A 14982-nucleotide genomic window follows, 5' to 3' on the forward strand; every position below is an offset into this window, starting at 1 on the left:
GTATATAAGGGGAGATCAGGGGCCCGGAGACCACTGCAGTTCACAGCTCGGTCTTCTGAAACTACCTTCAGCAGCAAAAGACAAAAGAGGTGAGTTTGCAGTTTGTCTACGGAGAAAAAATAAAGGACTGGTTCTTCCAGATATGTTTTTCGGAGCAGAAACGGAAAAGTTTGCATCCTAAATTTTCTCATCATCTCAATGGAATTGTTTGCAATGCTGGCTTTTTTTTTTTTAAGAGGACCTCATGGACCCTTTGGGATTTAACATCCTCGTAACTCAAATCCACATGCGGCTTTCCCTTTTCGCTGGTTTTGTGGGATTTGCATGGGTTGAAAATGAAATCATGGCTTGAAATGTTCAGATTTGAAGTAATACTCATTTATATTAAGTAAGGCATACTGGACTAAACACACAAGAGCTTTCGGGCAGCTGTGTGACGACATGCGTTTCATGTTTTAATGTTGTTTTATGTGTCATTCAGCTAAAGATGGCATTCGGCCTGAAGGAAGCTGACATCACTGCAGCACTGGAGGCATGCAAGGGTGAGAAAGCGTGAGCCGCTCACATTAAACACATTAAACGCGTGTATTTATTGACCTCTTTTTTCCGTATTTACAGCTGCTGACTCCTTCAACCACAAGGCTTTCTTTACCAAGGTCGGCATGTCAGCCAAGTCTGCCGATGAAGTCAAGAAGGCTTTTGAAATCATCGACCAGGACAAGAGTGGCTTCATTGAGGAGGAAGAACTCAAGTAAGAGCAGCTTTGAGCTCATAATGAAATATTTGCATCTTTAATGTACTGATAAACTGAACCGTGTGCTGGCAGACTGTTCCTGCAGAACTTCAAGGCTGGTGCCAGGGCACTGACTGACGCAGAGACCAAGACTTTCCTAAAGGCTGGAGACGCTGACGGTGACGGCAAGATCGGAATTGATGGTCAGTCACCTTTAAGAATAAGATTAAGCCTGCTTCACACTTCCCCAATGCTTCACAATTCCCTCAATGTGCTCTAAGAATATCAAAATGCATAATATTTGACTGAATGATTGTTTGTTTCTTTCCGACAGAGTTCGCTGCCTTGGTTAAGGCATAAAATGGCCTCTGACCAACAACACCTTTAGCTCTGAAGGAACAACTTTGCCCAAGACCTCCCATTTTCATCCTACTATAAATAATTTTTATACTCATGATGCTTATGAGAAGTTTCCTCCTATGCAGCACACTGTCAAAACGATGACCGTGAATGTAGCGGCGGTTGTGTCTCCTGTCTTAAATTATGAATTTTGCTTACTGTAAAATCCGATGCACTTTTACGGGAACGGACGACAAGAAAAGAATAAATATTCTTTTACAATATAGCCTAGACATCTTTTCTTTTCTTGTTGCAAATCTACTTTTCACTCTAGATTGCTGTATGGAGAAAGTTTATATTAATCACATTTCCATGAAATAAAATCAAATAAATTGAAAAAAAAAACATATTTGCTTGGTTTTATCTATGGGATCACTGCCATAGACAATATTATTATTATTATTATCAATGGCTTGTTTATTATATAGTGTGTTTGACTGATCACGTGCATTTTTTTTTAAGAAACTAAGGTGATAATTACTCACTAACAAGCCAATGATCAATAAGTTATGACAACATACAGTATGCTTTAACTCATCAAAATAAGTTAAACAACATTTTTATGAGTAATACAAGAACTGTAAGTTGAAATGACTTAGACATCCAAGTCGTTTGCAAATTTAAGGCAGCATTTTCTTTACAGTGATAAATGGTCCACTAGATGGCATTACTTTACAGTGTGTTAATGGGAAAAGCCTCTCAAACTTCTTTGAAAGTAGACACGATGAATTACTTACTGTAAACAATATATTGCACACGTTTACTTACTTATTTTTATGTATATACACTGACTGTCAGAAATTTTTTTGGGGGTTTGATACCCAGGGGTTAAAGGTTTGACATTGCATGAATCAAATATGACTGAAATACTTGTATTGAAATATTTTAAAGTCCCACCTGTAGTCAATGATTTTATTTTATCCTTTAAAGTCCCTCTTTGATCACTAAAATTACATATTTAAACGTTTTTTCCTTAACAAAAAATGTCTTCATGCCATAAAATAGCTTGAATGTAACTCTACACCCTGCCTCATTAAGTATTCGCGGTTCTATTAATATGTAAATGAGCCCCGCCTCCACGCGCTCGCGCCAGCTCAGAGATCCACTGTTTGACAATCACACGTTGATCTAATTGGTTAGGGTAAGGTAGTTTGTGGGAATTTGGATATTTGGGCTACTTTTGGGGTATTTTTGATTGGCCATTATTGCGCTAGTTTTGTAACGCAGACCTGCCAATCCCGATGGACCATATTTACGTAAAAAAAATTGTGGTTTCGTCTAAAATCTCTTAGATACAGTACCAAAAAAAAAAGCATAATATTGATTTAGACAGTTTAAATAATTATCGCCCCATATCAAACCTTCCATTTCTGGCAAAAAAAAATGTATAACGCAATTTTAATTAGCATTTTATACATTTGGCAGACTCTTTTATCCAGAGCAACTTTGCATTTCAAGGTACACATTTACAATCTTATCAGTTCTCGCTTTCCCTGGGAATCGAACCCATGACCTTGACGTTGCAAGCGCCTACGATCTGCTGTTTGATCTACAGGAAAGCTACAATTATCTTTTCGAGCACCTTCAGTCTGTTTTGACAACTTTATAGTACAGAGACAGCTCTGGTCACAGCTCAGCTATTAACCAATGATCTGTTAATAGCTTCAGATTCTGGTTCTTTCTCCATTCTTATCCTTCTTGATGTTTTAATACTGTCAACCACTCAACCGACTTGAAACTGTCTTTGGTGTTTCTGAGACTGTTTTAACCTGGGTTAGATCTTATCTCTCTGATCACCGCAAGTTTGTTTTAATGGTTTCAGGTATGGCTCTGCCTCTGTCCTTACTGGTGTCCCACAGGGTTCGATTTTAGGCCCCTTACTTTTTTAAGAATTTATGTATACAGTAGTAACAAACAATCATCTCGGATTGTTCTTAAGATCACTCAGGGTTAATTATCCCTTCCATGCAGATGATACTCAGACTTGCCTGGTCAAAATGTGGATGTTTATTTTCTCGACCCAAAACCTTTTGTATCTATTGACAGACTTTGTAGAGCTGGTTCAGTAATGTTAAACTGTTTTGGAGTCCCAAACTAAATAAAAGAATGTAGTAGTTTTTCTTTTGACCCACACTTGCAATATACTGTTAAAAAAAAAATTATCTCAGAAAATATTGCTAAACTTCACCCTAAGCCATCTTTTCCTGTTACTGAAAGGCTTATCAATATTTTATTTTGTTCCACGACTACTGCAACGCACTTGTTGGGGTTCCCAAAACCACACTCAACAAATTGGATAATTAGTAGTATAAAAAAAAGTTCTTTATGGTTTTAATTATTTTTGTATCCCAGTCTGTTTTGTTTTTGCAAGCTTTGTATTGTCTGTTTTATTGTGTAAAGTGCCTTGAACCCGCTTGGTGCTATATAAAATAAAGTTTATATTATAAGTAACTATATGCACCTTTTAGAGGTAGATAGGGTACAAAAGATGTCCCTTAAATGCTGCCGTTGTACCACTAAATAAAGGTACACAATTTTTTCTTTTGAGAGAGTAACGTTTAGAGGCTAGAAAGTTGCATGATAAGCTAGCCGCTAGTTAGCCGCTAGTTAGCCTCAAGTGTTGCCAAAACAGACACCGTAGTAGAGGTCAGTAAGCGTAGTGTAGCTTAGTGCCTGCAGAGAACATAAGCAAACGTAAATGAATAAATAAAGGATTGCTTAGTAACCGTATAGGATATGAGGTATCATCATGGCCCATGACATCAGTGTTTCTGGGTAAGCGGCACCTCTGTATCCGGTGTCCTTGTCAGCTCCAGGGTCTTGGGTTTCTCCGTGCGGTATCACGCCGGGTTATCCCACGCATGGACTGTCCCAAACTTGTCACAGCAAACACCTCCACCTAATGCATTTAAATGGGCCATGTGCGCCCTGCAACTCAATAGGCAGGCAAGCATGAAGTAAGTAACGCGTCGCATTCTCTCTGTGATGCACTCAAACATGACGGTCAATGTAAATGATGCGGACGGACACCAGCACATGTGCTGAGTGCAAATTGACTTATTTGATATACCAATAATACTAATTTTAATAATAATAAGATGCATTACAAGAAAAACAAATCTAAACTTGTCATATATATATATATAGGCCTATATTCATACTTTTACTTGGCAAGGATGCATTAAATTGATCAAAAATGACAGTAGCCTATTTACCTGTTCAAACAAACATAAATACCATTCAAAACTTTCATTTTTTTAAATGTTTTTTATATGCTTAACACAACTCTGTAAAACTGCTGTTTTAACCCAACTTTGGGTCAAACCCCGCCATTGGGTTACATTTTTAAATTACATTTTTAACCCATTGTTTGGGTTTGTCCATATTTGATCCAAAATTTAGTTAAAACAACCCAGCATTTTTTAGAGTGAAGGCTGTATTTATTTGATTAAAAAGAGAGTAAAATAATATTCTTTTGTGAAAATATTTTTACAATTTATAATACTGTAAATGTTTTCTATTTCAATACATTTTATAATATCAATCTAGTCTTTAGTATCACATGATCCTTCAGAAAACATTATTATGTGATGATTTAATGTTCAAGAAACATTTCTTATTGTCCTTATACATTTTTTTACAGCTTAATGTCTCTGTGGAAACCATGATCTTTTTTGTATTCTTTGATGAACAGAAAGTAAGAACAACATTAATTTGAAAAAGACATATTTTGTAACATTAGAAATGTCTTTACTGTCACCTTTGATCTATTAAATGCATCCTTGCTGAATAAAAGTATTAAATTCTTCAAAAAAAGTTTTAATTTTCTACTTATTTTTTTTAAAGATAATGCACATGATTCCACTGCACAATCTGTCACTGAAACAAATTAAACCAATACATTTTATGTATATCAATCAATCATGAGATAACTAGAAAAGTCAAGACCAAAAATGGCCACTGTCTGCACGCGTATGAAGGATGCGCTGTCTGTAACTCCATCACTCCGAGGGAAACAGTACCTCGATTTAATTGTAACATGCAGGTTTGGTGACAAAAAGCTAGCGAGCAGTGTGTGTTTTTTTTTTTTCTGTCTTTCTTTTCCTGCACTTGAGGACATATTGCACCCTCTTACATAATATATGCGTCTAGCAGGTGTGTTTTAAACATTGATTACAGTGTTCTGCTGGGCGCTGGTCAAAAGGTGACCTTGAATCCCTGAATCAGCAGAGGAAAAATGACAGCTCGCTGTTTGTCTGCCTATGGAGGGTGAAATGAGAAGGATAAACTCTCATGACTCTCTCTCTGTCTCTGTGTGTGTGTGTGTCCATAGCTATACCTATGAATTAGTTTTGCATCTGGTGAGCAGTGGATTATAGGCTCCCATCTGTTCAGAAAGACAATATGGAGCAGATTACGGCAAAAAAAAAAAAAAAATCCATTACAGATTATGGGATTTATGAATTAATTGACATCTGGTAAGTGATAAATTAAAGCCAACATGAAGGAAAGATGGCTTTCGAGCACCTCCCCACAGCAATGCACTATAAAAGTGTTTATGTAATATTATAATGAGGAATTCGGAATGACCTCATGTAAAGCAGCGGGGAACGAGGGAGGGGGCGACCGACCAACCTGAGAGGAGGATCGGATGTGCACGACAGGGGTGAACGAGTGTGATGCCTGTATTATGATATAGGATGGGAGGGACGTGATGAGCAGGTAGACAGCAAAGCATTTATTACTTAATTTGCCTTTTACAAGGGCGTCACAGATGTCTGAGGGCTGGCCTATGCACACACACACACACACACAGTCAAACAGATATAAATAGTACAGGTTAATTAGTTAGGTAAGTAATTTGAGCTAGGGCCTGGCAGTTTGAATTTGATCCACAGACTGGTAACTCAAGAATTAGCCATTGTCACTGCATTCAGACCTATATAAATCGCACCTGGACCGACCCGCAGTCACCACTCAGCCTTACTTATGTTGAATCACCTGCCAGGAGAACTTCACCGAGGTAAGAGTCACCAGCTTTCCCACACGGGACGGCACTGCTTTAGCTGGAAGTATTTCACCTGCATGAGTGTGCAAGGTTTATATTAAAAAATGCATTTATAATTTTTTTTTTTAAGAAAAATGCATGTAGGGTTTTAATGAAGTGCATAAGAATGCAATGCATTTACTCTTTTTTTATTGGATGCATGCCTTTTTAAAAAAAAATAATGATCATATGGAGGTTATAGAATATATTTGAGGGGAGAAAAAGGAGCAGGTAAAATGCCAGCATCTTTGCTGAGCTTGTGTCATCCTGTCTCTTTAGTCGATGATTTATTTATTTTGATGGAAAGCATAGCTCAACAGCATTTCTTTTTCGTTTCAATATAGGCGAGACTTATTTGAATCTAGTCCAGGCTGATTTGTGTATTCAAAGGTTACCACTGAACAACGTGTTCGGTTCACTTGCTTGAAGAAAAATGAGTACGCTTAATGATTAAATGAAAAAAATTAAGTAATGTGAACTTGACAACTTAATTTTTTTAAGTTTTATATACGTAATCATTTTAAGCTAACGTTTTTTTTTCCTCAATTTTTTAAGTAAGTAAACTGAACACTTATTTACAGTGTGGAAATGAGTGAATTATTGAAAACTGTTCTTCTTCTTCTTGTTCTTCTTCAGGACCATGTCACTGTCATCTGTTCTTTCCGCTGATGCCATCGACAGTGCACTCAAGGACTGTCAAGGTAGGATACGCCGTCTCTCCTGTCTCAGCATGTTTGTGTCTCATTAGAAATTGACCCTGTATATCTGAAGGCTTTACTTCGTTTACCTCAAGTAACGTTTTTGATCTTAGCGTCATATAAACGCCAGTGTCAGGTTTCACGTGTGGTTATTCCTCTGTGTATTTCCAGCTCCAGACTCATTCACCCCCAAAAAGTTCTTCCAGCTGTGTGGTCTGACAAAGAAAAGCCCTCAGGAAGTGAAGAATGTCTTTAACATCTTAGACAACGACGCCAGTGGATTCATCGAGGAGGAAGAACTCAAGTACATGAGTTTTACACGCATTTGAAGCCACGTTTATTCTTTCAACTTAATAACGGCATATAAGCAGAATCAACCCTAACAACAGACTTTAGCCTTTCCTGAGCTTTCCAAGCACATGAATATTAAGTATTCATAAACAGAAAGGGCTTACGTTGTCTGTTTTTATGCATTCAGGCTTCCTCCAGCTGTTTTTTTTTTTTTTTTTTGTGCACCGTTTCGAGTATTTCCTCCCGGGACAGCGGGATTATCTGATGTGGGACGTGAGCTGACGCTCTCTTTTGTTTTGTTTTTCCCTCAGGTTTTTCTTGCAGCGGTTCTCAGCTGGAGCTCGTGTGCTGACCGATAAAGAGACCAAGGCTTTCCTAGCAGCAGCCGACGACGACAGCGATGGCAAGATCGGAGTAGACGGTGATTATGGCCTTTATGTTATATTTTCATCTTTTGCAATTAACTGAATAAATAGCAAACGGTTTGATTTGATTGCTGTTCATCTGACGTGATTTAAATCGCTGTCACCTTACATCTATGTAAAGTTAGTTGCAATTTTAAAGTCCCCGTGAAATCAAAATTGAACCTATTTACTTTGTTAGCGCATATTACTAGTCTTGTGGTGAACAATTAATCCGTGCAAGTGAATATATATTAAAAAAATGTTTTACCTTGGTAATCTTTAATCAAAATCTGAAAAGTTACTTCCGGTCTGGAACGGTTTCTTTTTCTGATGACGTAGGTTTCACAGCTTGGGTGGGGAAACGCTTAACCACTCCCCTCAAACCGTTAGTTTGCTATGAGCGAGAGATGGAGAGGAGGAGCGCTAGAGTAAAACCCTGCCCTCTGTTCAATATTCCGTTTCACTTGGAAATACGTCACAGCACTGGAGAAAAATCGTTTGCAACTTCCGGTTCACGGGGACTTTAATATCCAAATCATGCTTAGTGGGATATAGTTCAGTTCAGTCGTGAAACTTTAGAGGGCGCAATCACGTCGTTATCACATGGCACAAGCTGATTGGCTGATCCTGAAGCCAATGAGATTGCTTGGTGAACATTCAAATATCCTGGTTCAGTGTTCACTGGTCTATTTATGCAGCAGCAGCATATATGAATTCAAGAAACTCATTTCTAATATCTTCACCAAATACATGAACACTGTCACATTCGATAAAATGCTGAAACTATTTTCAGAAATTTATGATAACTGCTGTAAATTGTTTAGTGCAGGTTTCCACGTTAATGAAAAATGTTTCTCTGATTTCTTGCAGAATTCCAGGCAATGGTTCTGTCCTGAATGATCAGTACACATCTCACCCCTCTCTTGTACTCAGATTTCATTTTAGTTCAGTAGCCTCACCACTCCATGCACAGGACGCTTTTTACTCCCGGCTTGGGACCAAGGGGTCAATAGAGTCCACACACACACATGTAACAGATGTATACTGTACACAGTCCAGAGGTTTATTTGATTTTTGAATATGTAGAGGGGCGCACATGGGCATTGACCAAATGCAAAACTACCTGAAAACTATTTAAGTGAATAAATAAATAATTAAATGGATCAAAATATTGTCTGTGTTATTTTCGTTACTGTTATGAAATGTTGAAGAGGTGAACGATGCACTTGGAATAACACCTGCTATCCCAATGAGACAGTGAGGTCTTCAGAAAATAAAACTTTACAATTACAGTAAGATGAGTTATAACCAGTCTATGGTGATAACATGTTGATTCACTTTGGAAAAAAGTGTCAGTTAAAGGAGTAGTTCACTTTTAAAAAAGCTGATAATTTACTCACCCCCATGTCATCCAAGATGTCCATGTCTTTCTTTCTTCAGTTGAAAAGAAATTAAGGTTTTTGATGAAAACATTCCAGAATTTTCTCCATATAATGGACTTCAGTGGGAACCAAACGGTTCAATGTCCAAAAGACAGTTTCAGTGCCGCTTCAAAGGGCTTTAAACGACTCCATACGATGAATAAGGGTCTTATCAAGCGAAACGATCGCTCATTTAATAAATAAATAACAAAGTTTAAGTTTTATAATCACAAATGCTCGCCTTGCTCTGTTCTGTGATGCGCATTCGTGACTCATTAAAATGAACAAATCTTTTTTCGAGTCATTTGGAACGAAATGACTCGAAAAAAGATTTGTTCATTTTGATGAACGAGTTTGAACAGGAGAGACCCACAGAACAGGGAAAGGTGAGCATTTGAGCTTATAAAACTTAAAGTTTTTATTTTTATTTTTTTTAATGAGTGATCTTTTTTTGCTTGATAAGACCCTTATACATCGTCTGGTGTCGTTTACTGTAAAGCCCTTTGAACAGTTTGCACTAAAACTGTCTTTTGGACCTTGAACCGTTTGGTTCCCATTGAAGTCCATTATATGGAGAAAAATCCTGGAATGTTTTCATCAAAAAACTGTAATTTCTTTTCGACTGAAGAAAGAAAGACATGGACATCTTGGATGACATGGTGATGAGTAAATTATCAGCAAAAGGTTTTTTAAAAGTGAACCACTCCTTTAAATGACCTATGGAAAATAAAACATAAAGGTGTATAGATGATGATATGTATTATGTATAGATTGCAGTGTATTACTGTAATAATATTATATAAATCATTAATTCTATGTAATTACAGTAATACAGTAAATGAATATATAAATAAAATGTTGTGAAATTAAAAATAACGAATCAATAATACCTACAATAATTATAATAGTATTTTTTAATTTATGATAAGTGAACTAAAACAATGAATTTATTACTGCTGAAATAAAATGTGCTGTAAAATGATATGCCCATAAGTAAACCTAATTATAAAAGCTTGATAATGTAGGTGTTTACCTTAGCTAGATGCTATAGAGCACATAAAGTGAGTCATTCAGTTTGAGCACACAATGCACAAAGACAATGTCTGCGCAAATATTATAAGGATAAATATGGCTGCTGTCATTCATCTTAGAGTTAGCGTGCACAGTTTTGCCTGTGGCATACATCTATAGATAGACAGACAGATGGATGGATAAATGGATAGATGGATAGGTGGATGGATGGACGGACAGATGGACAGACAGATAGATGATAGATAGATAGATAGATAGATAGATAGATAGATAGATAGATAGATAGATAGATAGATAGATAGATAGATAGATAGATAGATAGTCGTTGTTGCTGTTGCTCTCAGTCAGGATGTCGGTGGAGGATTCTGGCACCACTCATACTGTAATTCAACACCAGTGTATCAATACGTTTACTACATGCATGTTTTCCAAACAGTCAGCTCTCTATAGACTTTAATAGCTGAGAATTACACAATAGGGACCTAGAATTAGAGCGAGCATGTTGACCACCAGACACGCCACACCCTGACATTACCGTATGAGCGCTCTGCCGCTTCAGGCCCGCGCCGGCTCGCCAGGACTTCACCAAAAACAGTAACAGCAATTATTACAATACAATTCTGTACTACATATTCACTGTGGGTTATGTCATTTCCTGTTCTAACACTTCAAAGTTGTGTTTTTCTCTGTAAATGTGTGTGTCATGACAGAAATTGTCTCCATTGATTTCAGAGTAAAATTCCAATGATATATAGCGTTTTACAGTAAACTTGTTCAATTCTGGTTAGGCACTCTGATTAATGACCAGAAGTTTTCTCTGTATCATTAAACAGTGTGTTGAGAGACATTAATAACATGATTTGCATTGTGAATCTCAAGATCATACGTCCCATTTCACCAAAATGTGAGATCTTAAGGGATCTCTTCTCACACTGCCGTTTAAAGGGACAATTTGATGCATTTTTTATCATCAAGACCTTTTATTTTACAACCCCCTTATTAATATAATAATGATTATCAGTATGCTTTAACCCCTTAACTGTCACCCCCCCCTTTTTGAGAATGGGGGTTAAATGCTCTATTCACACTTAAATGGTTGTAATTCAAGAATGCCTTGGAATATATATATATACCCAAGTTTGGTCTTGTTTTAAAGAAAACACTCATCAGATTATTGCTGAAGTGAAAACACTTCAAATAATGAAAGTATGAAAAAGTTATGGAAGTTTTAATTCACAGTAAATCAAATATACTGTACTATATTTTTTTATTTTATATAAAATATATATTTTACAAAATATTTTTACTCTAAAATTACTATAAAATCAAAGCCATAAATCTAACCAAGTTATGTTCCAAATTTGAAGTTGATATCACAAAAATTGAAGTTCCCATGAGATTTTGTTTAGGCGTAGTACCAAAAATAGCCACCGGGTGCCATTGAATTCCATTGAATTTCGTTGTGTACATTCTGCCTTAATAAATTAATAAATTTATGTCCAAATATCAATTTTGTCACAAAATTTGGAACCTTGAGACTCAGACCTTTCTGACAATATGTGTTTTGTCAAGATTAGAAAAGGTTTTGATCATAAATTATGTAATATAAGGATGCCCGAAAGGGGAGGAGCCTCATAAAATAAGTACCGTTTCTATGGTAACGCAACGTTCAATTATGAAATGGTTTTCACACGATGAATTCTGAGTTTATAAGCTTTCAAATGATACCTAATTTATGATAACTACTAAAATATGTGATATAATAAAAAAAGGCGATAAAAAATATTATTATATTTTAGAGGATAATATATACATATATATTATAATTTTTAGAGGATAATGTTATACTATACTTTTTATTTTTTATTGAAAAATACTAGATTATATGTTTTATTATGAACTTTTAGCATAAAAACAGAAGTTTCAATGATTAAAAGTGGGTGCATCAACTTTTTGTGACAAAGGTCTGACCTCCTGTTATGATGCAGATTTTTTTAGGTGCACTCTTGTCATAAATTCATTAATTACTCTTCCTACATAATTTTTAACACAAAACAGGGGTCGAATATTTAATTAGAAGTCTTAGACCTTTCCAAAAATATATAATTTGTCATAATTAGATTAGAATTTAATAGAAATATAGTGAAGTAAAGCGTCCCGGTACCGGGACGGTGACAGTTAAGGGGTTAAAGCAGTTTTTGAAGTTGAAATATGTTGGCATATTATATCAGTTGGTCTAACTCAACAAAATCAGGATTTGCCTGCACGATCATAGTGTGTCCCATTTGTCATTTTAGGTTTCAGAAAATTAAGAACATATTAAAATTTGCATCTATGCTTTTACAACATTAACTTACAAAAGTCTGAGATGGCTTCTCTATTTGTTCACATTTTCCCTCAGGTTGATTGCATATTGTCAGTGGAAGCTCAGTTCCTGTCTGATTAATGTGAGGCAGGCTCATGAATATTAATCACAATATGTGCGTTCAGCCAATCGCATTACCGCTTGTGTGTTTGTCCCGCCCACTGCTGAAGCATGTAATAAATACTTAAAAAAAAAAAAAAAGAAAAGTAGAGAAAAGTAATTTCCACTGTTTTAAAAATATTGCCTGAACATTTAATGCGGCTGTTTTGATATTTTATTATTTATCTGATGATCATCTCCTAAATATCCCCGATTAAATCCTGAGTAGAACACTATTTGCGTTGACTAAATGCATCTTTTGTCAAATTGGAATGATCCATTGTCAAAGAAAATGCCATGTTTATGAACTGAAAAAAAGTTACATTAATAAATAAACAATGTCAAGTGAATATTAATGAGCAGAGAATTGACAAAGACGTAAGAGCTGTGAATGAGGTGTTTGCAGCACTGCTGGGATATACAGTCATGGATACCACTATTCAAGGATACAATAGATCTATGACCCCTAAAGGATCAGAAAGCATGACTTGTAAACAGGAAGGAAATCGGAGATGCCAGGTCCAGGCTGACTCTTTGGACAGTAGAATAGGATCATGTGACAAGGGCAGTTGAACAGGACAGTTGTGACAGTGCAATATTACTATTGTACAGTCTCAAGCTCCTGAGTGAGAACAGGAAGAAGAACAATCAAGGCAAAAAGCCATTTGAATGGTTTGAATGGTCGCAAGCATGTAATGTTTTTAGCCACCATTTGTTTTTTAGCAGTTAGTCTTTCTCAGCTTTCTCACCTTACAACATAAAATGATGTCTAATAGAACTGATAGACCTACAGGTGGTCAACTTTTAATGCTTTGCATTACATTCAAATTCTGGGTTTGATTTTTGTGCTCCTGTCAATCGGACTGGGTCATCTGACCAATCAGAGCAGAGTAGACCAATCACAACTAGGGATGTCCCGATACCACTTTTTCACTTCCGATACCGATACCGATGCCGCACCTTTGGCTTTTGCCGATACCGATATTAGTCCGATATTTTTTTTTTCGTGGTCCGACGTGCCGTATACGGCCCACAGGGTGGTTTATAGGTTTAACTTTGTGAAAGACAAAACAAAACAAACACAAAAGTAAACATAATACATATCTTTGGAAAGCTGAGAAACTCGTGATTCGAACGACGTAAACCATTTTAAGATACAATCAACACAGCGGGCACAATCTGTCTCTTTGTCAGACCACCAACAGCCAAAACAAACTGGAAGAAACTCACCAATTAGCCATCTGTTAGTCCACATTCCAACAAAAATGGTTTGGTTTCACTGTAAAGCGTCCATACAATCCAATTTGAAGAAGTTTTTAGTCCAAAACAATTGTATATATGAATAAACATCCATGGAATGTAAATAGTAGCATTTCGCGTTAGCCGACAGCGCTATCACAACTTCGACGCACTAATGCTACGTTCACACCGGACGCGAATAGGGCGTCAGGCGCGAATGATTTCAATGTTAAGTCAATGCAAGAAAAATTCCTGCGGCGCGAATGAGGCGTGGAGCGCGGCGCGGAAGACGCGAATACGCCTCATTCGCGCGTCAAGTTGGCTGAACTTTGGCGTGAATTCGCGCCGCGTTAACCAATCAGGAGCCTAGCTGCTTGCTCACGTGGTGAAGTGTCTGGATGCTTCAATAAATTATTTTGTTAATATGACTAAATGCATGGTGGGATTATGCACAACAAAGCAAATGTTTCATCACTTAAAACATTATTTCTATATGGAGACATGTTCATTTTGTATTGAATGTTATTCATTCCATATCTAGAAATAGTATTATGTTGTAAAGACAATCAACATATGTGCATAAATTCGTGTCTGGACGTGAGAGAGAGAAAAAAAATCACAGGACAGGTTAATAACTTTTGAAGGCTGGCTCTATTTATTATCAAAACAAAAATAAATGACAGCTAGATTAGATGGATGAGGGGCCGGGCGAGGGTGATCCTCGCTCAGATGCGGGACAACAGGTCATCAAACTGGGCGCGTGACAGGCGGAAGTACCGCTGACAGCGGCCGTCATCCAGCGCAGCTCCTGGAGCGAGCAAATGGTGAAACTCGCCAAACGGTTCGGCTCCGAAGGGTCCGGTGGACACAAATATACGGCGACGATGATCCCCACGCCGCTGTTCTACTATCCAGAGTAAATACAGAGCGGTAACTCTCTTGATGAATGCTCGGTCGACATAAAAACAATGACCGCCAACGGATTTTGATTCTGACGCGCGTAAATTTCGCTTCAAACTTTACGCGCGCCAGTTTCGCTCTTGACACGCAAAGCGAGAGTGATTCTCTGCGCGCGTGTGCGTAAACACAACAATCATCACGTGACAGGCTGCGCCGCTAAACTGGATATCGCTCATATTTTTTTCTCCCCTCCGATCTCCGATCTAGCGTTCTGGGCCGGTATCGGCGCGATACCGATGCCGTGGATCGGATCGGGACATCCCTAATCACAACAGACTGGGTCATCTGACCAAT

At 37.3% G+C, this 14982-nt stretch overlaps 2 protein-coding genes across 3 annotated transcripts; both read left to right on the forward strand.

Moving 5' to 3' along the window:
* Positions 1-1472, forward strand: LOC120489681 (parvalbumin beta). The gene is made up of 5 exons (XM_039686678.2): positions 1-89; positions 482-542; positions 619-751; positions 827-936; positions 1068-1472. The coding sequence occupies exons 2-5, from the start codon at positions 488-490 to the stop codon at positions 1091-1093; spliced, it is 324 nt and encodes a 107-aa protein (XP_039542612.1). The 5' UTR covers positions 1-89; positions 482-487; the 3' UTR covers positions 1094-1472.
* Positions 1473-3977: 2505 nt separating this feature from the next.
* On the forward strand, positions 3978-8741 carry pvalb8 (parvalbumin 8). 2 transcript variants are annotated; one of them, XM_089128828.1, is made up of 5 exons: positions 3978-4089; positions 6816-6880; positions 7049-7181; positions 7480-7589; positions 8443-8741. In XM_089128828.1, the coding sequence occupies exons 1-5, from the start codon at positions 4052-4054 to the stop codon at positions 8466-8468; spliced, it is 372 nt and encodes a 123-aa protein (XP_088984954.1). In that variant the 5' UTR covers positions 3978-4051; the 3' UTR covers positions 8469-8741. The 2 variants fall into 2 exon arrangements, with proteins under 2 accessions (XP_088984954.1, XP_039542611.2); XM_039686677.2 differs by lacking the exon at positions 3978-4089 and adding an exon at positions 6072-6155.
* The last annotated feature ends 6241 nt before the right edge of the window (positions 8742-14982 follow it).

Source organism: Pimephales promelas, chromosome 3 (genome assembly GCF_988280905.1).
Source record: "Pimephales promelas chromosome 3, fPimPro1.hap1.1, whole genome shotgun sequence".
NCBI classification, from domain to species: domain Eukaryota; kingdom Metazoa; phylum Chordata; class Actinopteri; order Cypriniformes; family Leuciscidae; genus Pimephales; species Pimephales promelas.